General features: G+C 36.6%; 1 protein-coding gene across 1 annotated transcript; it reads right to left on the reverse strand.

Moving 5' to 3' along the window:
• Positions 1 to 605: 605 nt before the first annotated feature.
• LOC136677943 (mitogen-activated protein kinase 1) lies at positions 606 to 26,497 on the reverse strand. The gene is made up of 9 exons (XM_066655665.1): positions 26,146 to 26,497; positions 12,321 to 12,503; positions 10,346 to 10,535; positions 9,299 to 9,415; positions 8,074 to 8,188; positions 5,589 to 5,720; positions 5,292 to 5,401; positions 4,896 to 5,022; positions 606 to 3,848 (listed from the first exon to the last, which is right to left on the reverse strand). The coding sequence occupies exons 1-8, from the start codon at positions 26,295 to 26,297 to the stop codon at positions 4,906 to 4,908; spliced, it is 1,116 nt and encodes a 371-aa protein (XP_066511762.1). The 5' UTR covers positions 26,298 to 26,497; the 3' UTR covers positions 606 to 3,848; positions 4,896 to 4,905.
• Between the last annotated feature and the right edge of the window lie 1,308 nt (positions 26,498 to 27,805).

Below are 27,805 nucleotides of genomic sequence, written 5' to 3' on the forward strand. Positions count from 1 at the left end.
GGCCTCAACCAGCAAATGACATCATCCTCCTTCACAATATCCTTTCTTCACTCTCTCTGACCAGAGACAGGCCATCAGACCTTTAGAGTGTAACACCATGTTTATGTTTATACTCTTTCTGGATCACATCTCTCACACACACACTCCTAAAAAACAATAGTCTGGCTCAAAGGGCTGGGTACATGCGAATTTTTTAGAGCTCCAAATGCAAAAGCTGCAAATGCAGGTTCATGCTGACCAAGATGAGATGACATCCATGTTCCTTTTCAGCTCTTGACTGCATTCTCTTCAGAAAACATTTCCAACACAGTCTCTCATCCGATCCCCATCTGCAGACGTTCAAAGCACTAGGTAGTTTACAAAATGTTACACATGCTGCATCAAATTACACATGTCCACCAGAGATGGACTCAAAATCAAAAAGATGGTCTCGAAACCACAGTTACATAGTGCAGCTTAAATACGTGTTAGATATGGGAAAAAAACAGGTATGTCCGAAATATAGCAATGTTTCATTAATATTGTGTTATATACATGTTTTTTTTAATAGTGTTAAATATGCATAAATCAGTGAATGAATTGGAGCCTTTTTATTAACAGTGCTTAACAATGTCCTTATTCTACAACACTGGGCACAGTCAAATAAATAGTTCAGCCCATTGGCACTTGGAGGGGCATTTAAGAGGGCCAAAGCCAATCACACTCTGGGGTGTTGTAGGGGCAGTGCACCCGTGAAGCTCTTTAAGACATGTCCCTGTTTGGTCCACGTCCAGGTGTGGTAGTGACCAAAGATGTTCATTAGAATGTTCCATGCATTGTGGGAGAATGTAGTGCCTTCAAATGGGCACAGAACTTAAAGACCATAAAAATGTAACAAGATTATCACTCGACACAGAGACATTTTACTTGAAGAAAAGTTAGAAAATAAATCTTACAAAACCTGAATGACTGTTTCAGGAAAAGTATTTCAGTCCAGATTAAGCTAAGGGTATTAAGATATAAAACTATATAATGCAATTTACACCAATGTCACCTGTTAAACAACTAAGAAGCAAAACAAGAGCGTGTGTATTCTGGTGCATCTAAGTTATATGATTGGCAGATAAGTATTAACCGAATTAATTCCAATAATACTAATAGATTTAAAAAAAAAAAAAAAGTCCATCAGCAGTAAAGAGAAACTTATATAATAAACGCTTTTCCCCCCAAGGTGCAACAAATTTTAATGACTTCAAATGTTTTAATGTTGATTTATAATATTTCTCCTGCAAAATACACTCAAGCGTCTGGGGAAAGGGACAAATGTCAAATTCACAACAAAAATAAGCTGTTCATTAGAATGTTCCATACAGAGGGGTTTAATACATGAAAACAATTCTGCAACTAGATTAATAACCACTGGAAACAAGACATTAATTTCACAATTTATAAAAAAAAAAAAAAAGAAAAAAAAAAAAGAAAAAAGAAAAAAAAATGTTTTGCACATTCAAAAACAGCAAAAAAGGACATGGGTTACAAATCAAGAGGCAGAAAGAAAAGTCTTTTACAATTTCCCATAACTGAATCACTAAATCACAAAAGCTGTGGCAATTAGGACATAAAAGTATATTAATCAACTGAGTTAAAGTATTGAATTTTTTTGTTGGTTTTACTGTATTTTTTTAAATATATATTTATATACGTATTTAAGAATATACTGCAAAAATCACAACTGATTCCCAACAAACAAAGCTGCACAATAAACCATTATTAATGATGAATAAAGGCACACATAACAGACAGGCTGCACATGAAGCTATCTTACAGGGTTTTGCAGTGCTTTTCAGGAAAACGGCACATTTTTTTTGCTCCACTAATCCCACATCCTGCTCAATGCCCTCAAGACTGCCACTAGACGGCAGCACACCGGATGGCTATTTAGGCAACAGCAGTAAATAGTCAGTGCACCCAGGACCATGTTTAGTATGAGAGGATCATGGTGTTTAAGCCTTAAAGATGCAGACAGCTCAAAATCTATCTCTTCCATCACAATCTCTCAGTGCTACCTGAAAGATTCCCATTCTTCATTTTGCAAAGCTCAACACTAAGTACTCTGCTGCTCTTTGTGTGGTGCAAAACTTGAATCCTGTTCACTTGTCACCAATACCTAGTTTATCAGTCTCCAGATGCAAACGTAACGCTCACATTGTAGGCAAGAAAGCAGAGCACTGATTGGCATTTAGTAAAGAGGAGGTTCTTTGTGTTTTCCTGTAGTGAAAATATACATGGCTAGATGCCATCTCAACTTCAAGCAGTCCTTTTTGTTTTACAACTTAACCTGACATCATGATTCTTCTGGCATTTTTTTTCTTAAAATCTCCAAAATAACGAACATGGCTGGATAAATTTTCTTTTATAATGTACAAGCAAAATGCATCTTATATAGTAAAAGGTGGGAACATGAAAGATCAGGTATAACCAAAAAAAAAACCTGAGAATTCTAATGCAGAATCTCCAACAGTGTGGCACTTCCATTTTCTTTGTATAGAAAGCTTTAACAGTCATGCAAGGACACAGTCTTATTTATATAGAAGGCAAGAGAGACAAGTGAGGGAAGGGCACACTGGAAAAAAAAAAGCAAGAGAATGAAAAATATATAACAGAAAAAAAATGACAAGGAGGCACTGTACTTTAGGTCTTGTTCAAGAAGTGATTCAGTAATAACCTTTTTAAATTGTATGGAGTCAGATGAAGCCACAAATTAGCTTAAAAATTCTACACCTCTCCAACCCACACAAACATACCTGCGCATGTCTTTTCCATTAGAAGTTTTTAATTCATAGCTAACCAGTGGTCTGCAGGCAGCAAAGGCTAAGCCCTGCCTTATACGTCTATCCCTATTAACAAAATAGACACATATGGTACACGTTAATCCAAGGGTCAAAATAACCTCAAAGCAGTCATTTCTTTGGTGCTTGAGTTCATATGATTTATTTTACTACTGCAACCAGGCTAGATTTTTGTGAGTCAGGGATTTTGTAAAGTTCTGCTAACCTAATCTAATTTAAAACTATAGACAAGTAAATGGTAGTCAGTTCTGTTCAAGATGCTTTTCAACAGCCCAGACGGCAAGAATCATGCATCATGCAGGAACTCTTATTATACACTTAAAAAAAAAAGTAATACATTAAGAATAAAAATAAAAATATATTTTCAGTTCTATTCAATGAGCACGTGGCATGTACTGGTAGTGAAGTTAATTAAAAGCCTACAAATGGCACCTTGGCAAATTGGGACATGTGCGCTTTGAGGAAATTCAAGACGCACCCTGGGGATAAATGGGTGTCCACTGCATATATGCAACGGTAACAGAGGTAAGAGCCCTAAGTCTCTCCCTGCATTAAGTTTGGCATCAAAGGGACGTAGGAAATGGCTTTAGAGATGCTTTACCGAAAAGCTGTTTTGTAAGAGTAAGATCAATGCAAAGCTTAGAATAGAAGATAGCAAAGCAGTTATACAATCACAGACTTTTTACTGAAGCATAAGACAAAACATGACCAGGACTGAGGGTTTGTCTGAAGTAAAAACCATCCACAATCCTCTGGTCAACCTGCAGCCTATTCTCCTCCTGCCCACATACATACCCTTATTTAATTCAAATCTCACAAGATGTAAGGGAAATGTATCAAGTGGGTAAAAGGAGTGGATACAAGGATATAATTCCATCTCCAAATGGTGGATCTAGGGCTAAAAAGGAGATAACAACTGATAACTGTCGTTTTGGGGTTCAGCAAGTAGAAGAGGTTGATGATGATGATGAAGACCGAGAAGAGACAAAAGTGCCAGCACGACCAAATCCAGAGCGACATCTATAAAAAGGAAGGAAACAGACACCCTTTATCACTGTACTTAACATGGCATTAATCCCCTTAATGTCCATATGTGAAGGTACTTTCTTAATCACAGTTTATCTGAGCAGGAAAGTACTACAAATAATGCAATAAGTTATGTAGTTGGGAATAAGTAAATGCAGTGGCTGCCACATACTAGCCTATTAGTTTTAAGGCATAAACATGAGCGCAATTTAAGCGCAAATTGTGGTATATACACATCAACTGTACTAATACCATTCTCTCTCTCTTGATTCAAGTGCATCTCCATCCTCACTGGTTTGTAATCTGGGTGTCATCCTTGACTAGACTCTTTCACTTAGTGCTCACATCAGTTCTACAGTTAAAACATCACAGTTTAATCTGCATAATATTGCCAAAATTAGGCCTTCTCTCTTGCAGTCTGTTGCTGAAAGTCTTATTCATGCCTTCATCTTCACCTGCTTCGACTACTGCAAAACTCTGTTCTTTGGCATCAGATCTTCTGTACACAGATTTCAGATGATTCAGATGGTGCACTCGCTCTCACCAACACATTACACCTGTTCTAAAACATCTTTACTGGCTTCCCATAAAACACCAGATTCAATTTAAAATACTCCTTCTCACTTACCAAGCTCTTAATAACCTTGCTCCTTTAAACCTGTCCGATCTTCTCCATCCTTACAAACCCACTCACACTCTCAGGTTATTCTCAGCCAAGCTGCTTACTGTTCCTCCCTCCAATGATGATCATGCATTTTGTAGATCTGTTCTGTGACTCTTAGAACTCTCATCAGCCTCTGGTCCAACATTCTCCAGGTTTCTCTATTTTCAAATCAAACTTCAAAAAATCTCTTTTCTCCCTTGCTTATAATATTCCGCAAACTTAAATTATTCATGCTTGTTCTGTACTGTGTCTGTTAATGTTCTACATACTATATTTGCTTTGTTTTATGTCTGTCAAAATTTTCTATGTACTGACTATTTTAAGTGTCAGTTCTTGAAACGCACTTTATAAATATAACGCATTATTATTATAATTACCTGTAGTAAGTTATGCTCTGTAGCCTGGTTGGAAGCGTGCCGTTTCTTTAAAGATCAGCTCCTTGAGAGTCTCTTTTGGCAGGTCATCCAGCTCCATGTCAAATTTAAATGGAGCCTCAGCAACTGGCTGTTCAACAAACAACACTGTGGTTAAACAATAGATTACACATTTATTTTTCAAAACATATTGCAAATGATATTTCTGGACATTAGTGACTGATGTCAAGTCCAAGATAAGTGGATCAGTTTCTAAAAAAAAAAATTAAAATAAATAAATAAATCTTAATATTCACAGGGAGCAGACTATGTTTTTGGAATTTATAAACAAATCAAGGCAATGTTTGTTCTGTCTGTTGCTGATTCTGTCAAAAGTTGCGTAGAAAACACTCAGCTCACCTCATCAGTGGGGTCATAGTACTGCTCCAGGTAAGGGTGGGCCAGAGCCTCCTCCACCTCAATCCTCTTATGGGGGTTAAAGGTCAACATCTTATCCAAAAGGTCCAAAGCTACAGGTTAAACAGCACAGAATCATAAAATCTTTGTACAAAAACAGAAAAAATTATATGTAACATGCTACTTGATTATACTGGATTTTCTTGTTGAAAAAAACAAAAAAACAAAAACACTATCTTTTGCACCACAAAACTCAAACACTTTTATCAACTGCAGAAAAAAATAGAAGTGAAATCTGACCTTTAGGGTCAGCATTAGGAAAGAGGCGATTCCAGGGCACTTTGCAGCGCAGTGGCAGAGACAGCAGGTAATTTCTGGCTTTAATGTTAATGATGCAGTTCAGATCTTCCTGTGAGGGAGAACCAAGGATACCTAATAGAGGAAGAATATAAAAAAAGAGAGAAGAAAATAATGATGGAAAACAACAAGTGAAGACAAAACAAAGAGAGAATGGAAAAACAGTAAAGTGTATGAATATAGGGAAAAATATGTTAAAGAGGAAAAAAAGCAAAAAAATTGCATCATTTGGCAGACAGCCCAATGAACAAAAGTTAGCAAGAACTTCTCTATTCTGTTTCCTGAGATTCAGTTTTTCATTGCAAGACTTCCTTAAATTTCAATGCCAACATCAACACTAAAAAGACAACACCTACATCAGTTATTCACAGCTACTTGTGCTGAAACCAGAAGCATACAATACGAAGTGTACACGCATTTCCTACATCTAACACTGAGGCCATGTGACACACCATCTGACTGATAATAGTGGCAATTTTATAAATTTAAGAAAAAAAATACTACTAAAAAAAAAAAAAATCACCTTATTTAAGTAGAGCAAATTTTCATGTGAGTTTTTAAACTGGGGTTGGTTCAAAGCTTCGTGCAACTATTTGTCTTGGGGCAAAACTTGTAGCTTCTTACAACTAGTATTGAGACTAGTATAAAAAAAACCAGCCTAAGGCGATCCCTTTGCCTTACAAATAAAGCTGCAAAATGTTTTCTGCTGGGAGAGTACATCCATAACATAGTACCAGCCATGAGATTTTCTAGCACAACACACATTGTTTCCCAGGATAGAAGCTTATTAGGGGAGAGATGGCACTACTGTGGCCAGTTTGACTCACAAAGACAGGCACAGAAATAAGGAAATGAGGTGGCTATCAACAGGGAAACATCTGCTCTTCTAGGCCATTCAAAAGCAGACCTTGAATAGGGTGTGTGTGTGTTTGCATGTGACAGTTCATAGCTATAAAAAAATTACTACACAAAAGATTAAAACAGGAAATAATGGAGGGCGCCATTATTAAGTAATCTATTGATTATTTTGACAACAAATTGTCAGCGATCAGTGGTATCATAAAATGACAATGCGTATTGCTTTGCAAGTTTACTCATTTTCCCAAAATTTGAGTCTACTGTTAACACAGAAGGACAAGTAGGCTAAAATATTTTTCTTAAAATATATCACACACACCCAATCAACAGAACCTTAAACAGAGAGAGGCAGAGTATAGCACTGAATCTGATACACTTTGAAGATCTTTACAGGAAACAACGTTTCAGCCTTTTTTGCAGATAACTATCAAATGCTGATCAGGCTTGTGCTGCATGACCACAAGGTATCGAATTTCAAACTTAGCGAGATATTCTGAGCACTGCAGAACTCTCACTTTTCTCTTCTTCTCACAATAAATATGGAGGCTATATGTGTGGTAGCAATGTTAAACATTATACACATTTTATAATGCAAATTATTTGTTTTATATATTATTCCATTGGATAATTACTGCATGGGTAATTATGATTCAGCTGGCCACAAATCATGTAACCGTAACTGATGCAGCGTGTACGTTCTCATTTGTTAAACAACCAGTTAAATCCAGTTAAGAACTGTCCAACACATTATGAAAAAGTGGGGAAACATCATCTTCAAGGAAGGAATGTGGTTGGAAAAAAATTCTTGAATGACTTGTGACTGATGATTACTTAAACCTTTGGTGAAATGAAATTGTAGAAAATCAACAGTGGAACTCTCTGGACATATTTGCTTAAAGATTGGACCCTGGAGCAATGGACAGGGTGATTTACCCTGTTCCAGAGTGATGGACTCATCAGGGTATGAAGAGAGGTGGCTGAAGTGATACACCCATCATGTCTAGTGCCTACCATTCAAGCCTGTGGGGGCAGTGCTACGATCTGGGGTTGCTGCAGTTAGTCGGGTCTAGGTTCAGCAACGTTATGTTCTCAAAGAATGAGGTCAACTGACTACCTGAATATACTGAATGACCATGGTATTCCATCAGTGAGTGGTTCAGGAGATGAGAGATAATTTTCACGCATGTATTGGCCACCAAGCAGCCCAGACCTGAACCCCATTGAGAATCTTTGGGATGTGCTGGAGAAGAAAGTGGTCCAAAAATCCCATCATCAATATGAGATACTGGGGAAAAATTAATGCAACCCTGGACAGAAATAAATGTTGTGACATAGCTTGTGGAAACAATGCTACAGCGAATGCGTGCCTTAATCAAAGCTAAAGAAATATTAACTCCAACAAAATATTAGTGAGAGACATTTTCTTGGCCAGGCAGTACGTGTGTGTATATATACATACATATTTACACACAAATTTATATATATATATATATATATATATATATATATATATATATATATATATATATATATATATATATATATATATATAGTACCCCAGAAAACCTACCTAATATGTGGTTCAGCTGGTCCAGATAGTGCTTTCCAGGAAATATCGGTCTGTTTGAGAGCATTTCTGCCAGAATGCATCCAACAGACCAGATGTCAATGGACTTGGTGTAACCCTGTAAGAAAAACAATCAATTTAAACATTTCCAGCAATACTGAGCAAGGTCAAGGAGCTTGTCATCGATGACTGATTCATGTGACTTTATAAACAAGAAGAGGAGGCTAAATATTTATTACATTAGGGACTGAAACATTCTGTCCAAAGATGGATTTCTGACCAAGGATTTTCAAAAGTTCAAAACTACTTATATTTTCCATAATTTCTGTCCATAATTTAGGATTTAAACAAATTAAGAATTTATCATGTTAACCACTGGTTACTGACTTAAACACCAATATTTCATTATGCACATCAAATACAGGTGATGGTCACAAAATTACAATATCATAAAAAAGTTGATTTTTTTCAGTAATTTCATTAAAAACGTGAAATTTTATTATGCTCATTCATTACACACAGAATGATATATTTCAAGTGTTTATTTCTTTTAATTTGATGATTATAACTGACAGCTAATGAAAACCCCAAATCCAGTATCTCAGAAAATTAGAATATTGTGAAAAGGTTAAATATTGAAGACACCTGGTGCCACACTCTAATCAGTTAATTAACTCAAAACACCTGCAAAGGCCTTTACGTGGTATCTCAGTCTAGTTCTGTAGGCTACACAATCATGGGGAAGACTGCTGACTTGACAGTTGTCCAAAAGATGACCACTGACACCCTACGCAAGCACAGCAAGACACAAAAAGTCATTGCTAAAGAGGCTGGCTGTTCACAGAGTTCTGTGTTCAAGCACATTAATAGAGACACTTCGGCCACCTCTCTTCATGCCCATCACTCTGGAACAGGGTAAATCTGGACTCATCAGGCCACATGACCCTCTTCCATTAATCCAGAGCCCAAAGAATAATATAAATTTTCACATTTGAATGGAATTACTGAAATAAATCAACTTTTTTTATGATATTGTAATACAGGTGCTGGTCATAAAATTAGAAAAGTGGGCCTTTCATAAGATTTTTTCAGACAACTTAATGACCAGCAACATTTGTGGCAATTAGATTTAAACATACTACTCTGCTTCCATCATTCTTTTTCCGATCTTTTTTTATTTTTTAAAGCAATGGCATAATTTTAAATTATTTTTATAAAAGTATCTTGCCTTTGAGTTGAGCATGATCTCTGGTGCACGGTACCAGCGTGTGGCTACATACTCTGTGAGAAAACCGGTGTGGTCATGGTCTGGGTCAGCTACACGGGCGAGCCCAAAATCACAGATCTGCAAGAATATACAGAAAAAAAAAGTAGCACATTAAAATAGTAACACATCAGTGGTTTTGGTACTTAAATTTTCTTTAATAGAAAATTAAAGAAATAAACACTCCAAACTTAGGATATGAGATTAAAAAGACCAAAATAATTGTTTTTTCATGATTTTTCTAAACAATCTTGTTTTTTTTTTTTTTAACAAGTATTTGTTAATAAAGCTCTACCAAAATTGTCACTTGTATTACTTTGCCACCTGTGGTCAGGTGATAACATAATTTTCCACCACTTTGCATTACATGTAGGACAATCAGATTCTGTGAACAGATACAATTGTTGTACAAGCAGTGAATAAAAGTGCTGAAATATACAATCGAGGCAAACCTCTGAAGCTGTGCACAGTAGTCTGCATCTGGTTTATATTCTCTGAAGATTTCCTCTTGGAGATTTGATGTTTTTAAAATCAATACTACCTCATCCAGTGGTAAACAAAATGTTTTAAAACAAGACTTTTTTTGTTGTTCCACATTTCAAATATAAATATTTCTAGCACGTTTCCTATATTTAACAAACACATGCAGTTGAATTGTCACAATAACATGACATCTTCCACCAAAATAATTCATTTGAAAAACCTTACAGGTTAATGTAGCATATTTTAAATAGCAGCCAAAAATGTGTAGTGTTGTTTCATGTGGTAAAATTCATATTTTGGCTATTTTATAAATTTATGTCTGATAATCAACCAATATACGAGAGCAACAACGTGCATACAGTAAAATCCAACAGACCTGGAACAACAACATTTACCACAGGGAGGGGGGGGTGATTTTGTGTATAATATAATAAAAAAAAAAAAATTCAAAAGCTTTTGCTGAGTCCAAATATGAGTGTAATGCAGACTGAAGAATTAAACATGAACTGAGATGTGCAACTTGTGCACCTTAAGGTCGCAGGTGGTGTTAAGCAGCAGATTGGAGGGCTTTAGGTCTCTGTGAAGGACGTTGGCTGAGTGGATGTACTTCAGCCCGCGCAGGATCTGGTACAGGAAGTAGCAGATGTGATCATTGCTTAGGTGCTGTGTCTTCAGCAGCTTGTACAGGTCAGTTTCCATCAGGTCCTGTACAATATAGCTAGAGCACACTTGTGTCAAGGACTTGTATCTTTGTTTTTAGTGTTATATAATTGCCTTCCCTTCTAAACAAGCAAATATGACACAATTCAAACATCAAGTATTACTTAAAATGGGCCAAAAAAATTAAATAAAAATATAGCTTAGTGTTTAAATGTACAGATAATAATAAATGTAATAATAATAATAATAATGTATCATATCTATCTGCTGCTTCATTTGTTAACCTACAAGAGACACTGATTCTCATGGGTTACCAAAATGAATTTAAGCTTCTACAAAATCATATTGCAGTAAAGAATCTACCACCAATCTTACAAAATACACACTAGGACTGTTTCATTGCAGAATTACATTTCATGCAATTTCAGCTGCCATCCCACACTCTGAATGTGTAAATTCAGCCAAAAAAAATTCTCTGCGGGGCTGTTGAGGAGGGGGCGGAATTTGGTGTTTTAAGCTGCTGCTGCCTGAGCATAAAGCTTGAGAATATCTGATGCTACAGAACTGAAAAGTCTGCCAGTGACCCTGCTGAACGCCTACTGACTATTGATTTCTGTGCTAAAATTAACTCTTTACTATGGTGTCCACTGCCTACTCATCCACTATGCTGTGTAGAGAGAGACAACTGGGTTTCAAAGCCAAAAGTCAGACAGCTTGTTGAAACCCAAGCATGCAGATATCGGTTGAACAGCCAAGATCTCGATATTTATCACAATATTAACGTTTAGTCACACTGTGACAAAGGATATCCTTCTAAAAATATAGATTGAATACACATTATATGTAAAACACACACACACAAAAAATCAGTGAAGGATGTTCTTTGTCATAGCACGTATATATGTGTGTGTGCGTATGTCACAATGAAAGAAAGATTTCACTGGAACAATAACATTTTCTTACCACATAAAAGTAATATCTATGTCTCATGTCATGAAAACTTTTAGGGCATTACAACCTCAAGTGTTTAAAGAAGCAGAAATAGTAGAAATATATATTAAGAAGAGTTTCAAATAATAAATAAATAAATAAATAAATAAACACTCCCAAGTGCTGAACTGTAAACATACTGCACTTGACACATTAGAAGGCTTAGAACCATGCTTGTAACAGTGGGAAAGCTAGAATGTTTTCAGGTTTGCATTTTAATTCATTCATTGTCTGTAACCGTTTATCCAGCCTGATATATGGTATTTGATCCCATTAAAAATGCACAACCAGAGAAAATTTAATGTGAAGATAACCTTGTCATGCAAAGAAAAGTGTTCTCGAAAACATTTTTAGGAACAAAAATATACTTTGACTGAAGACAAACTGACCTTGTGCAAAGGAAGGTTTCTGAACAGGAGACTATAACATTTAATATATTTAATACATACACACAAGCACTTGAATTAAACCTATTATAGTCTTGTTTATGTTCTCAGGTTAATACTATCTCCTACATTAATTTACCGTAATAGCATGAGTATATGCACCTGATAGAATGCAGTGGCTGTGCTAACCGGGAATAGAAACGAACGCTTATTGATCTCTATTAACCAAAGCTAATCATCGTTATCGAGCAAAAATTAATAATGAAACAAACTGATATTGCTTTATCACCCAGCATCACAATCCTTACACAGTAAAAAATTGTGTGTGCATTGCTCACAATATGGAAATTTACACATTAATATACACATAAAACACAAATTACATTTTGAGTTTGTATAAGTACACCCTACCCCTAAAAACAAAAACACTTGTGTCTCCTAATCAGAGCCTGTCACAGAAAGGATACACATCTTTCATCTGGTCGATGGAGGGTGCACGGATGATGTCATTGATGCCAATGATGTTCTCATGCTTAAAGCGGAGCAAGATTTTGATCTCACGGAGAGTGCGCTGACAGTAGGTCTGATGTTCAAATGGACTGATCTTTTTTATGGCCACGCGCACATTATTATCTCGATCATATGCTGAACTGGAAAAAAGAAAATGGTAAGTAAAATTAATGTGTGTGAAAATGTCTGCCATTCACATTCTGATTGTTTAGGAAAGTAATAATTGCATCTAGAAAGTTGCAACCACAATTAAACAAACAGATAAACAGTTAAACCACATTTAAAAAATACACACAGGAATTTGGGTAGAACATTTTAAAGTTTTTATGCACAAACCATTTTTGAAAAAGCTTAACCTCATCTTGACTAGTTGAAATGTAATGTACTGGATGGATGCATGAATATTCCTTTAACATTGCTTAACTGAACTGCCTTTTTAGGCCAATGAGGTCTGCATCCTTTACAATGAGTCTTGTTCACATGTTAAAACAGCTTAGAATTGTTTATTTTCAGTTTTGGTAGAAATTAATCAGCATCTAAAAGAAAATTCTATTTTCATAAGCAAATATCCATGAATAACATGATGCTAAATCAAATGTCTAACAAAACAGGACCATTTACAGTCTTGCAAAGTTTGTACATTCCTTATCAATTACATAAAAAAGCTGACACTCCAATAAAAAAAAAAAAATTAAAAAAAAAGTATATATATATATATTTTAGCACACCATTTTAATTTGTTGCTGTGTTTAACATACTGGAAAAACATCACTTTTGACAAGACCACATTTTTACTCATTTGAAATAAGTTTGAGGGGTAAAAAACTAACTGTGCCTTTGCATCTCTAGAGGTGGATTCAGTACAGAGGATGTGAACTTTACATAAACCATGTAACATGACCAGGATTGCCCGTTTTGCATACGAGAGCATATCACATTTGAACATGGGACACAGCAGGATGAGCATTGAGTGTTCCTTTGTGTCCGATTAGGCTCTTGATACGTCCTGTAGAGATGTGGGCTGACGACAGCAGCTGCAGAAGACCTCAGAGGCCACAGAGGAAGCATGTACAACCCCTCTTCACCAGATCACCAGAAGAGTGGAGTTGTTCAAGATAGAATCTTACAAGGGCTGGAGTTAATCAAATTGCACAAATTTCTAAGTAAATGATAAAATTACACAAGATATTCACGCAAACTACAGCATTAAGCCAATTCCTGCATATAAAATTAGGAGCCCATCCACAAAATAATTAAGCTATCAATAATACTGTCTTCTACCATGGTATAAAATTGTCATGGGTGACAACAAAAATCCCACCCATAATTAAATGTGGGGAAAAGGGGTTTGTAGATTATAATTCTTCCTGAAAAGATTATTAAAAGGAAAGGTTATGAGGTTTATATACAGGCTCCTTATAACATTGGTATAAACCTTATTAAAGCACTAAAACAACTTAGTAATGGCATGACAACGCACATTGAGTGTATAAAATTTCCACAGTATACACTGCTATTTGAGTTATATTCTGTGTGGTTAGCAGAGTTTGAGTGTAATGAAAAATTACATGTTTATAGATGTATGCATTCTGAATGAAGGCAAATGTGTTGTTTTTAATTTAATCCATTTTAATTATGGGGTATTTTAATCAAAGGAATACCTTCTAAATATGTAATAGGTCACCAAAACAGTTGTGTTTACTGAAGATGAATTAATAACCATAGGGGGACTCATATTGGCTTAAACTAAATTCAGTGCTAACCACCTACTGTCAATGGCAAGCATAAATATTAATGTGAAGCTGTGCCAAAATAAAGAGTAAAAAAACAATCAGAATATACCTAGAATAATCATACTCATAGTTAGGATATTATTGATATAAACATTTATTTACTTAAACAAGTTTTCTGTTTGAAAATTTGTGTCCCTCATATAAAACACACAATGAAGAGCAGTGCAGGTAAAGCTCAGTTTGGACCACACAGCAGACTTTATTACAGTCCAAATACTTCAGACTTTGTTGCTATAGAGACACTCTGAAACTAACAGTAAACTAGATGAGCACACAAACACCCAATCACAGCTGACCTTCAGCTCTATCTCCTCTTTCTGCACTTAGTTTATCTCTATGAATTTCTCACAAGGTACCACCCTACTGGTTCCTTCCCATAACCCTTGAGATATTCCTACCATGCTACTGAAATTTAGCACAGACCTGCATCCAACCTAAAACACAAGTTATTAATACAAAAGCCAGAACACACTCATAATCAACTGTGTTTTTAATTCACCACTGTGTATATAGTTTTTTTCAAATTTCAACTGGAAGCAGTTACTAGTGAAGAGCGTTTAAGTTAATAAGTTACCATGTCACTTATTACACCTTCAGGAACTCCAAATGCAGGTAAAGATAAAAAATAAACACAGACATACATACATACAACTGGCTTGTTAAGATGCACTTTTGAAATTACTGCTGGTCAAAATGGCAGCATGTCATGGATTGTCCCAGCCACTGCAGAAACATTCTTCCAGTACCTCACTACCTCTGACAACTCACTACCTCACTCCTCTGACATTAGTACATACAAATACATTAGTAATATGCAATCTGCACAACTTACCTCAAATATAGATTTTATGACATTGTATTACACCATGCGGCAAAAAAAACTAAGCTGCATAATACAGAGTAACTTGATTTCATATTAATTTCACTATAACAGGATAGTTGTTACAAGCATATAATTAATGTAAACACAAGCCATAAAGCTGCAGGGACAGTATGGGGCCAGCAGAGTGATTAGTGCTCCAAACTACTACAGCCAACACTGAAAACACTTCAGAATGAAGAGCCAGAAGAGATATCACTGAGAGAGAGAGAGAGAGAGAGAGAGAGAGAGAGAGAGAGAGAGAGAGAGAGAGAGATGGACAGGCAAGACTTTTGCAGAGAGGAGTTATGCAACACACTGTTGCCATGGCAATGCGGGGGGGGGGGGGGGGGCACGGAGATGGGTTTGAATGTTGGTAGTGAATTTACACTGAGCTCAGACAATGGCCGATAAGTATTTGCTTTAAGTATTTGCTTTAAAAAGAGACCCAAGAAAGAAAATGAAAATTATTAAAAAGTTGTACCAACACAAGATAAATATTACACAAAAAACCAAGACTTTTCTGTAAATTCTCTAAAAACCTATTGTTATGTTTTCATGTTATATTTTAGTCTGAGAACAGACTTTAAAGCAAATGTGTTGAAATCCATTAACCTTGCAGACAGTCAGGAAAAGAAATTTTCAACTACTCATCCCTCCTTTTACCTTGTTCACAACTTATGTCCTGTGAGTATTTTTGCCTTATTCTGAGGCGTTCCAATTTCCAGTCAGATTCCATATACATCCCAATTCTTGCCCTAAGGCATTCATAGAAGTGTGCAGTTTGATGGTGTTGTCGAAAGATGAGCAAAAGGGGTGCGAGGGTTCAAGTGTTTAAGGGGACAGAGTTGAGGGCAGAATGGGATACTCGTGTTTATATTACTGCAGCTTAAATGCAAAACACATCAGCTTCCAGGCAAACTAGGCTCGAATTTACGGTGCTGTATTAATCGCTTCAACATAAATATGCTTAGAGTGGTTAAGATAACATAATACCTTATGACCCACAATCTTTTGAATTCCTGCTCTTTTACAAAATACAATTTTCTCGTCTCTTCCTATAACCCTCACTGGATACAGCTGTTAATGCTTTCACCACAGCATTTCTGTAAAACTTTACACTAAATATCCAGGTTGTTAAAGCCATCACACCAGAAAACGAGTTACTCAGGATGTTTATTAAACAAGTCGGTGACCTCCATTACACAGAGCACCATTTGATCAGACTTTTACTCAGAAATGTAAATATTTGTGCATAAATGTAGTTTCCAGCAATATCCGGTTTCTATATCTAGTACATATATCTTTCGTTTAATAACATTTTAAGGAGCTTGCATTTAGTAACTTTAATATGAACGGAAAAGCCTGATGATAATATGTTTACATTACTACAGTTAAACAGGGCTTCTCCCTTAACTTCAGCATTTTTAAAACATGACTCAAAGCTCATGGACCTTAATAAAAATTCTAGATACACTTAAAGGGCTAATGTCCCTTAGTTTTCCTCACTTCTCCCATTCTATATTTTCACTCTGATTGTTTCACAGCTGATTGTTAAGTCTTGCTACTGCCAGTGACAGTACGTTTTGCCTATTCTCTGGTGGTGTTGTATTCAATTGTAAATAATGTTTTTGCACTTGCTGTATAGGGTGTGGCTGCCATTTTTTCAGGTTAAATTTGTTTACTGTGTTTTTACAGTTACAGAGTAAGGTGTACACTGTGTCTGTGTTTTGTCAGTGATTGCCCTGGAGTGTAGGTTTTGCTTGTTTTTTTTTTTGTTTTTTTTTGTCTGGGTCACTCCTGAAGTCTTTTCACTGGTTTATGTTGTACAAAAGCTGGGTCTTGAATGGTCAATGTCTGTACAAGTATGATAAGCCGCCCTCTAATTCACTTTTATTTTCATATTCTCTCTATTTTCTCTTTCTTCTTTTCATCCTCACACACATCTTCCAGTAAGATTGAATGGCCGTGGGCTGACGTCACTGGCAGAAGGGTTGTCATGGAGACTGGCACTATGGCAGAGTCTGGCATGAAGTTGTAGTCCTGGCAGCAGCCACCGAGCAAGCGCCCCACACTGAGTGAATGTGTGAGAGAGGGTGATTGTGTAAGTGAGAAAAAGCTTTGTACATTCGCGAATGCAGCCATTTGGCCAGTACAAAAATAAAAAAATAAAAAAAACACAAACATGCATGCAGCCAAACATGCGCATGCTCACACACACATCATGTGTTGGAAGGAGCATGACTGTTATACGTGTGTGCAACTGTATGTCCAAAATGGGCAAAGGCAAAGTCAGTCAAGTAAGAGGAGGCAAATTGTAAGAGACCAAATTGTGAAATTTTATTCACAAACACACCCATAGTATGTGCATTTTAACAAACACAGAGGAAAGGAGACACAAATAGAGACAGTGCTAATTCTAACTTAAGTGCCTCTCAATTTTTGCATCAGCACATATGACACCTGCTTCTGCACAGCTGGTAATGTGGCAACACCACTGAGAAGCCTGAGAAAATAAAAACTTGTTTTTACTAACAAACTTTCTTCTTTTTGAGATTTGGCCAGTCAAGCTACAGTTAATCTTATCTTTTTTGCAATTAAAAGCTATAACTTGCTACTTATAGTTATAACCATCAGGCACCAGCACAATATCAAAATCAGGCACTTTTTGATGGAAAGCGTTAAATTTTTGCATGACAACAACTACTATGTAAAGTTCTTAAAAGAATACATAGAAAGAAAACTAAAAGTAAATGATTCCCGATACCAATTTTGATACCACAACAAAAAAATAAACCAATGAAATGTCAACATAAATGCTTTTATTTAAAACATCTTTTTCCAGCAATAAAAAGTTACAGTTTAGTTAAATTTTGTTTACTGTTGTTTCTAAACAATTACTCTACCCCTTTAAATGCCAGACGTGTTGCAAGGTGGGAGCTTCACCCTGATTGGCTGGAGAGCAAGGCAACCTCCATCATACACTTCCTGTATTTAAATGGTCTCAGTGGGAGAAAGGCAGCTAGTGAAAGAAATCTAAGCTTTAAAAACATATTTATTGTCTTGAGTATTGTTTGTTTTGTGACCAGTGAAGAGTTTAGGTAGATGGTATAGTGCAGCACTAAATGATACCTGCCCAGTTATGGGAATAAAGGCTGAATTGGTGAAGGCTACTAATAGTATTGATAGATCATGTCTGCAAGGGAAGTAGAAACTGATATATAAACTGGATATCCATCTGTCTACAGACTTGTGTGATGTGTCATTGGAACATTGAGCGCCTAAGCTAAACGGGGTATCAAATTTTAATAGTTTTGGAATTTTTTTTGTTCTTTTTGTAAACCTTTTGCCAGTACTCATTACGCAAACATGAGGATTGCTAATGAACAGTTTGATGGAAAGACTCAAATTTGGTCTTGCTTTGAATGACAGCCTAAGGTAAGAGCTAGTATTAGAGGTGCACCGATTTTTTTATTTTTTGGGCACATACAATAACCAGTAATTAACACCATGGAGTAGCCGACACCGATATTAATAACCAATAATCTTCTCTTTTTGTAATTAAAGAAAATGTACATTGGATTAAAGCAAAACAATTTTTAATCATAGGTTATCATAGGAAAAGCTTTTTTAATATTTGTACATTTCTGTACTTGTACATTTTATCCTTTAAGTATATTAGCTGTAGTTCATTTATATTTTTATCAAAGATTTACTGCTGGTTCCACATGAATGGTTTCTAGAGGGTCACCAATTAGTGCAGTACCGGGTCTGTGTTGGAGTGCGAGGGAGAGAGTGTGTTTGAGCAGTTGTTTCTAATCATTTATCATCGTGTTCCAGTAACACACTCAGATGCTGAATTACTATTTTCATGTGTTTTATATAAGAGGAGCTCCTGTACTGTGGTGGTTGAGTGCATTTTCTGTCGTTTAACCTGCTGTGTGTGTGTGTTTACAACGCTATGTGTGTGTGCATGTGCTCTGAGCATCACTGACATTTTAAATTAGTTTTCACCATGGAGAAATTTAATCCAAGAATCTGATAAACGTGCACACGGCAGACATATTTGTGTATTTACAGGCGTCAGTGCATATGCATAAGCACAAAATAGACCACAAGTTATCGGTTGTAATATCGGCTAAAATTCCAATATCAGACCAATAATAATAACTAAAACAATTCACATATCAGCAAATAATACATTGGCCGTCAATATATCGTGCATCAGTAGCTGGTATGTTTTGAGTGAGAGTCATTTCTGGGCTCTTCAGGCTTCGTGACACAGCAGTTTTTTTTTGTTCGTTGGACTGAAACGCTAAATATTTCTATACACAAGTTGTTGGGGGTTTTTCAACCAGTCGCAACGAACCTGTTGTTTCCCCTGCGGATGGCATTCATTGTGTTGTTGTTATTGCTTTAGCTTTCTCGGCTTATTAGCGTGTAGGCTTATTATAGTGACCTTGTGTGTTCTGGAAGATCTGTGAAGCCTTTACTTCCTCCAGTTCCACAAGAAAACTGGACTGTATCGTTTTTAGAATTTTGGTATCAACTTGGTACTGAAGTATTGGTTCTTGTGACATCTCTAATATATACACACACATATATATAAAAATATTTGACAGCCATAGATTCTTGAAGACTCCTCAAAACCACTATTAATTTGAAGATGATAACTGGCTTTCAGTTGTGCATCTGGAAGTATAGAATAATTTAATTAAAAAAATAAATAAATAAAAACAAACTCATTTATATTAACTTTTCAAACCAAAATATTTTACTGGCTAAAGATCAATGTTTAAATATTAATATTAAGGATGTAAATAACACCATAAAATCATTCTGAGGTTGAAGATATAAATTCCTGTACATAGCCTCTTGTTAGCAACTATTCTCATAATCCCCAATTTTCACCATATCACATAACCTAAGGCTATAACATCGCCCAAATATGTCTACTCAAAAACACAAGAAAAGGGAACCCACCTTTAACAGACTAACTGTCTCTATCCATTTTTCTACACTTACAATGGGACTAAACAAAACTGTACCTCATTTTACTACAGGGAATGATATTCATCTGTGGGGGAGATACAGAGATGCAAAACAGTCACAGTACCAAACTAAGTGTGCACATGTCTGTGTCTGTGTGTGAGTGAGAGAGAAAGAGAGAGAGCGCAAGAGAAAGTTCAAACAAGCTCATATGTAATGGGATCATCCGCAGGTATGGCTACGTACAGAAACGAGGCTTGATAAGAACACAAACAATTCTGGATTATTCTGTGTAGACTTTAACAAATGACTCAGATGTGGTTCACATACATGGTGTGAACATATAGTGAAACAAAAAAGGAATTTTAAAGTTACCAAAAAGTTTTGCATAAAAGTAGAAAATTTGTCATTTTATAAATCAATGTCATATTTAAATAAAGATGGTAGATGTAAGTTATAAGTCAGTGAAGGGAAATACATGCAGTAAGTTATAAAATACATATCCCAAGCTCTAGTTCTTCCTGTGATAAACAAATGACCTGTAAAATGCCAGAGGACAACATTACAATTTTTGTAGAAGGGCAATGGGTGCTCTGAATCATATGTAGTCAAAACATAATTGCAATATACATGCTTCAAACAAGTTAACATTTCTGTATATTTTACTGACAACTTTTGCATAATATGAAGTATAGAATTAACTACTATAGTTAATATACTATACTACACAACTGTTTTTTGCCCATTTTTTATTTTAATTTAATGTCAGGCACTCACTACATTTCTGGGGATAATACACTACATGACTCCAAACTCCAAACACACAACTCACGTTTCCTAAGAGACAGAGAAACACGGACCTATAACTCAATGCAGTTACTGTTTGCACTGCTATTTGTGTAGATCCACAAAGAAAACATCTTTGGTTCATAGATGGGAAAATAATGTTAGTGTGATATCTACAAATTGCAGAGGGAGCTGGAGATTTGTAGAATGGCACATACTTGGGACTATGTTCCACCTTAAGTGGTTCAGAATCATTAGCAGTAGTGCATCATTGGAATAGAAATTTAAATGCATGGAATAGAAATTTAAAGTTGATATAAAGGTTGTAATGATGTGTTTTGTGGCTCTGCGTGGCTCTTTTTTTCCATAGTTCTTCTGTTAAATCTGTTGTCTTCTGGAGAATGCCACTGCACGCATCTATGTTTACTTTCTGTGCTCTGTTCTCATTGGCTGTTGACAGGACTTGAGTTGGTGAAGAGTTTACATAACTCTATTACATACAAAGTGTTGTGTCAAGAAAAAAAAAATAAAGAAACATATTTGATATGCTGCAATTGGTGTGAAATGTGATTAGGAGGCCAAAAAAATTCAATCAGAGGCCCTCAGAGTACACGACTTTCCCCCAACTGACAACTGCGACTGCACTGAGTCTGCAGATTAGAGCAAACTAGCGCAGACACAGCTTGACTGGAAATCGGGCTTGTGCAACCCAATGTTTCTCCAATTATGACATCAAATTTGCAGACACTGGAATTGCGCACTTATCTAAGTATCTCCAATTACTGTCCTGGACCCATGTTTATGTGAGAGCACAAAGGTGGGGTTAAAGCATGTAAAAACAGATACAACAAAAATAGAGAAATGAGAGAACCAAGCAAACATGTGAGCCAAGAAATGAGAGAACAGAACATGGAAAAAGCACAGAAGGATGAGAACCCAACATGAAAACAAGAGCTTGTGTGTGCCTTGATTTTTGCTGCAGCTTGGGTTGCAGTGTGGCTCATAGTCTTTTAAAGGAACAAGAGCTGAAATAATTTTTTTTTTGAAAAGGGCTGTTTATACAATAGGGAGAATGAAGCTGTTTTGAGCCTTGTGATATTGTGACCAAAGCACATTTCAGATAATTATTTAAAACCCCCGACCTGTGTTAGCTTGTAGAACATGGGCGAAATATGTCACTTTCAGCTCTTCTCTAGCTGGTATGAGACTGCTATGAGATAAACCTATGCCCAACAGTCAAATCTGCACTTTAGAACTAGACATGACATCACCAACAGCAGGCCCCTAGTTCAAACGAAACACAATGGAGACAAGCTGCAGAGCATGGACGCACACACATACACACACACAGTTACGGGAACCATCCGCCTCAGTGATTATGAACAACAAAACGGATTGCCCTCTTTCTGAACACTCACTTTCTCCTTTTGCCCAACTCCACCCCTCTAGCTTTTAACTCTTTCACTCTAAAGTGGAACTTTTTTTTTCCCTGATCCCATTTTCCCTTACTTCCTTCCTCCCTCAAAATCTCCTCTGACACTTTCCCTCCTTGTTGTCTCACACATGCATGTCTTAACATAAAGTAAATTCTCACTTCAGTCGTCTGCCGCATTTTGTGTGAAATGTGTACAAAAAAAAAAACAGTTTCAGTTTTAATTTCTTAGGTCAATTATTACTTTGACCCTTAAATAGTTAATTCAAATAATCACTGAAACTATATTACTATATAAAATCAATAATCACAACCTTAAATGCCAGATTACTAGTTAGCCACAACAGCTCTGGTTGATTATCTGGATTTGGATGAGGCAGAGGAAATGCGATCAGATTGAGTAGCCTAGGAGGACACTAAGGTTTCTTATTCTCCGGTTGGAGTTGGAGACAAATGCTGAAAACAGGATGGAAACTCCAGCAAAATTCCAGTAGCTGTCAAATGTCTGCAGGACTCGAGGGAAAAGGGGAGGGTTCTCTGAGGCTGTAACACTATAATTAAAGCTTGAAGGCTCACGCAGCCCACATGCATGTGAAAATAGATTCAGATTGCCATTAAGACCAATTTGGTCTACTTGAATACTTGTTTTGCTACAAGGACCTGACAGACACTATGCTCTGGTGTCTGTTAAAGTGTGACCACAAATGGCTGCTTTGCCCAATTGATGCCAGGAAGGCCTTTGGCCAAGTTCATACTGACTTCAGTGCTAGGGGTACACCATATTCTTCTAATTCTACATCATGCCATTTTAGGTCCTTACAGTCACCTTTGCATCTACAGAATGATGACATTCTAACAGAAGGACAAAAATAAATAAATAAATCAAAAAATAATTATTTGTTAAGTGAGATATTAGGCTCTCAGTCCTAATCATATTGTTGCATCACAAACCTTGTAACTAGACAGCATAGACAGTGTTCTATATATTTTCTATTCTATAACATTCATATGATTTAAAAAGTCTTTCTGACAGACTGCAATTCACTACAGATGTGTAGAGGGAGACCATAAAGAAAGACACTGCTTTTAAAGGATGTCAAAGCTGCAGCGGGTTAAAGCAGATTTTATGAAATGTACACATGATACATGTTACAATACATCAGACAATAAAGATTTACAGTTATTGCTATATCCTGATCTCTATAAGGAAATGAGAAATAACTACATTATTTCCTCAAAGTTGAGCCCACATAGCTTTGAAATTCAGCCAAGTCAACAATGGAGCTTGCTTCTTTTCAATTCAGGCTGGTACAGAGGCCACAGTAAACTGCAGCTTGTAGGCAAATACCATCAGACGGCTGGTTTACAGTCAGGCTGCTCCAAACAGCTCTGCTGATTCTGTGGTGTAGTGGGTGTAAAAGCTGCGCTCATTCATCACCCTCTGCATAAGAAGCCAGCTCTGGCCAATAATGAGATCACTGTCAAAGCCCAGTTTTTTTCACTGGTAGCAGATGGACAGCATCAAGCTCTCTGTGATCAGCTGGACTCACTGAGCGTTAGTGCAGAAATACCTAGGAGTACTATTTTTAAAAGTAACTGAGAGTTATGAGGTTTCACTGAAAATCATGTGTGAACAATAAGGAGAGCATGTTATAGGTATTGAGAAACTAATGCCATATTATAGATATTAGAGTGGAAATATTCACAATACCATATTCGAATGATACATTGCCCATGATAACATTGACATTACAACACTATAATTCTGTGATAACCAATATATTACAAGAAATTCATCTCTGACATATCATGATATGTCTCACTGATGAAGTTAAAATACTCCTAAACAGGCAAATATCAGGAAATATATATTTACCAATGTCAGATTCACAAAGTCTGTCAGCCAATATGTAAAAAATTACTACAAGGTGCATAGCTTAGCTTTATGTCTCTAACAAACACCCATGACTGCTGTCCACGTCCAAGTTGGTAATCATTCCAATGTAAAAATAGCCATAAACTGCCAGAAAGCAGAACTGTTCTGTGGTTTATTTTAAAAAGAAAATCAAATTCTTTGTCAATTTCATTTTTTTGCCTTGATTGTTGTTAAAGAGTGTATTGATAATGTATCTCAATACAAAGTGGTACGATATATTGCAGTATCCCATATTTTGTCCCACCCCTAACAGATATCATTAGTACATAAGGAACACTAAACAACTGCATAGTCCATTAAAAGAAAGTATGATGCAGCACAATAGGTGAAGTATCATTGCCATAAATTACAGACACTATTTTTCAAATGTGGCAATGTTTCTGTCATTGCCTGATCATGGTAATATATTTTTGCCATTTTACTTAACCCTAACATCATCAATGTATTGAACAGTACACTATAGACATGCTGCAAACAACACTTACAAGCAAGTGTATATGTCCAACTGTTCATTACACATTAGTGTGTTCAGCTTTTCCTCATTTTAAACAAACAAACAAACAAACAAAAAACGTAAAATATGCATGGCTTGTCAGCTTTTCAGTGTGGAAATTTTAGTGTCCTCTCACATTTAGGTCTTCTACGTAAAAGTGAAACTGTGGATGAACACCTCTCATTTCCACCCATTGTGTTGAACCTTAGGCCATCAGCACCCACACATTTGTAGAGAGGACATGTATGCACTAACCCGCTGTTAACTTGACATCCTTGGCCAAGTGCTGTACCGACAATCAGACCATAACAACATTTCCAGCAAACTGAATGTACTCATCCAGAGAGCCATAAAGAAAAGAGACCAACTGCATTTGTGCATGTACTAATAGCTTTCCTACAGTCAACTATAAAAGGTAACCATGAAATAACTAACCACCCAAGATTACACAATAATCCTGCATTCTAATTACAACCATATCCTGCAACCACACGGAAGTAGCATTATCCAACCAAAGACACAGAAAAATGAGTGATGTCATAACATTAAAAAAAACACTCCTTTAATTTTGTATTATATTGGTGTAATTTCAACTAAGCTAATTGTTACAAAACTTACGGCTTTACTTACTCTATACTTACAAAGATACATCCCTATTAAAAGGTCCAATAGCAGAAGCAGGTTAATCAGAGATAAAAAAAAAGAATGACTGATACATAAACAAAGTCAAATAGAACTGGACAAATAAACAAACATACAAACACACTCAGAAATATGAGATGTGATCAAAACCCAATGACCTTTTTTTTTTTTTGTGAACTGAAGGCTGTTGGTATATTACTTCAGGTCTTTAAACAAAACACATGAACAGGTTATTCCTAAATATAAAACGATAACCTTTTATATGCAGAATTTAAAAAACAAAACAAAAAATTCAATATTTTAATTGTAAATTACAACGGGAACTTTTGGCAGCTCAAATGCTGGGTGATATATTTCAGATTATATCAAATATAATCTGAAACAAACTGTTACTAGTAATAAATAGACAAACGCGTTTAATCACAATGATACAATGTCACATACCAGCAACCTGTTGTGATTACTGGTTCCTGTTACCACAGCTGAAAACACCGCGTTGTTTTACAATCCAGCATCTCACATCCAAACAGCCTCAACCCAAACTTAAATTCCAAAGACTGAAATATACAGTAGGTTCTTAATATCCGTTTGATTCCGATTAACATATCAAACGTTTCTTTGCACCGACTGGCTGTGGGAAAAGTGAACACGAATGAGATGTGTGCCCCCATCACACACTGAAACAGTCCGAATGTTTATATCTCAGCAACTGATCTGCGGGTAAAGTTTATAGAACCAGAGGATTTCTCCTTTAAACACTCAGTTTCAGTGCAGTCACTGAATGAATGGCTGGAAAGGAAGAAAAAGTGTGCACATGCTTTTAAAAATGGAGAGAAAGAACGAAGAACATACCAGACCATGCCGTAAGCGCCCTCCCCGATGTAGGAGAGGTTGGTGTACCGCGGGCCCACGTCGAAGGCCTGTCCGCGGACGAGCTCGCTGCCGCAGCCGAGGTTAGAGGCGCCTCCTCCGGCTTGAGCACACGCCGCCGCCGCCGTCGCCATTACACAACCGAGCTCCTCCACTCAGTCTCACATAAACACAAACACACACTACAGCCCCACCGCTACTTTTTCTCTTTCTTTTACACACACACACCAAGCAAACAGAGAGCGGGACCTCGAAGACTAGAACAGATTATTTAGAGTAAAAATACACAAAACCTACAGCAGTGCTTGCCGTGGTACCGAGCCGCTCCGCAGAGTCCGCTGTGTGAAGACGGAGGATAGAGCGAGTAGAAACAGAGATCCGAATCAAACAGGAATCGGTTTGTTTGTTTGTTTCGGTTCTTTTCGCCGGTCAGTCGCCATTGAAATTGTTAGAAAAAAAATCTATAATTTTTGTCTATTTAATCTCACAAAATCGGAACATGAATAAATTATTTTGTACCCTACTGACACTTTGTTTTCTATAAAAAAAAGACTTTTGTATTCAGATCAAATTAATCAAAACGAGTCCTTCCTCTAAAAATTCTTGAATGTTCACTCTACAATAAATTGTCTCTCTCACTCAGTAACAGCTCTAGGACCCCCACCAGTTAGGCCTCAACTTGGTGCACTCAGTAAACTGTCCTCATCAGCCAAACTGTCATCTGATTTGATTTCTTTTGACTTCCTGCAACCTTTGAAACTACTCTTAAAAGGTAACATGGAAAGTGTCATTAACTGAAGTTCAGCCACTGTACATCATTTCAGTTCCTCGCTATGATCTTGCCATCGTATTCAAGAACTCCTTGGTCAGTCCGTCTGAACATGCAAGGAGCCTTGGCTGAAGAGTTATCATTCTCAGCACATACTGTGAACCTGACATCGTCAAGTAGATTTCTCCTCTACAACATCCAGCAGGAGCAAGACCTGTCTCTGACCGGTCTTCATCTGTGAGCCATCATGCCTTTCCAACTGATACAACTTGGCAGCAGCTTGGCGTGTTTTAAATTTTCCCACATTCACCCATGTCACTTTGCTGCTACACTCCCTTCTCTAGGAAACTCAGAGATGGACCGGTCACTCCCTAATCTATTGTAATTGTTAGGAACTGATCTGTATCTTGAGCCCTTTGAGCTTCAAATGCTCATCATCTTTCAAAATGCATGGAGGACAAGTGGCAAGATGCTTCTAGATGCTAACACCTATGGTGGAATGAACTTCCACTGGTTATCTGAAACAGCCTTCTCTCTTGTGGTTTTCAAATGCAGAACTAAGACTCATCTCTTTCTGAGCCACTCAAGTGAGCACTAATCTAAGTTCTACATGAAATGCATTGTAATTGCACTTATGCTTAGCTTTTTAACATTTTTTTATTTTTTTATTCTTTCTAAGTGTGCGCATATGGTAACACATAGTGACCTACTCACTAGGATTTACTAGATATTGCACTTTCGATATGTTTACCTCTGACTTTTTTTCCACTAAGTATCAGCCCTGTTTTGGCAGTGTTTGAGCTCAAGGGTATTTTAGGCTCTAATCTGTTTGTACTAGCTAGGACACAGACTTGCAAAGCATTTTTTAAAATG

The sequence above is a fragment of the Hoplias malabaricus genome, chromosome Y, assembly GCF_029633855.1.
Source record: "Hoplias malabaricus isolate fHopMal1 chromosome Y, fHopMal1.hap1, whole genome shotgun sequence".
NCBI lineage: Eukaryota > Metazoa > Chordata > Actinopteri > Characiformes > Erythrinidae > Hoplias > Hoplias malabaricus.

What these genes read in the sequence shown, in the direction of transcription:
- LOC136677943 (XM_066655665.1), bottom strand. Translation starts at nt 26,297, where the DNA reads ATGGCGACGGCGGCGGCGGCGTGTGCTCAAGCCGGAGGAGGCGCCTCT. An exon ending in ATCGACCAGATGAAAGATGT is followed by an intron (nt 10,536 to 12,320) that starts GTATCCTTTCTG and finishes AGTGTGCTCTAG; the next exon opens with CTATATTGTACAGGACCTGA. An exon ending in ACACCACCTGCGACCTTAAG is followed by an intron (nt 9,416 to 10,345) that starts GTGCACAAGTTG and finishes ATATTCTTGCAG; the next exon opens with ATCTGTGATTTTGGGCTCGC.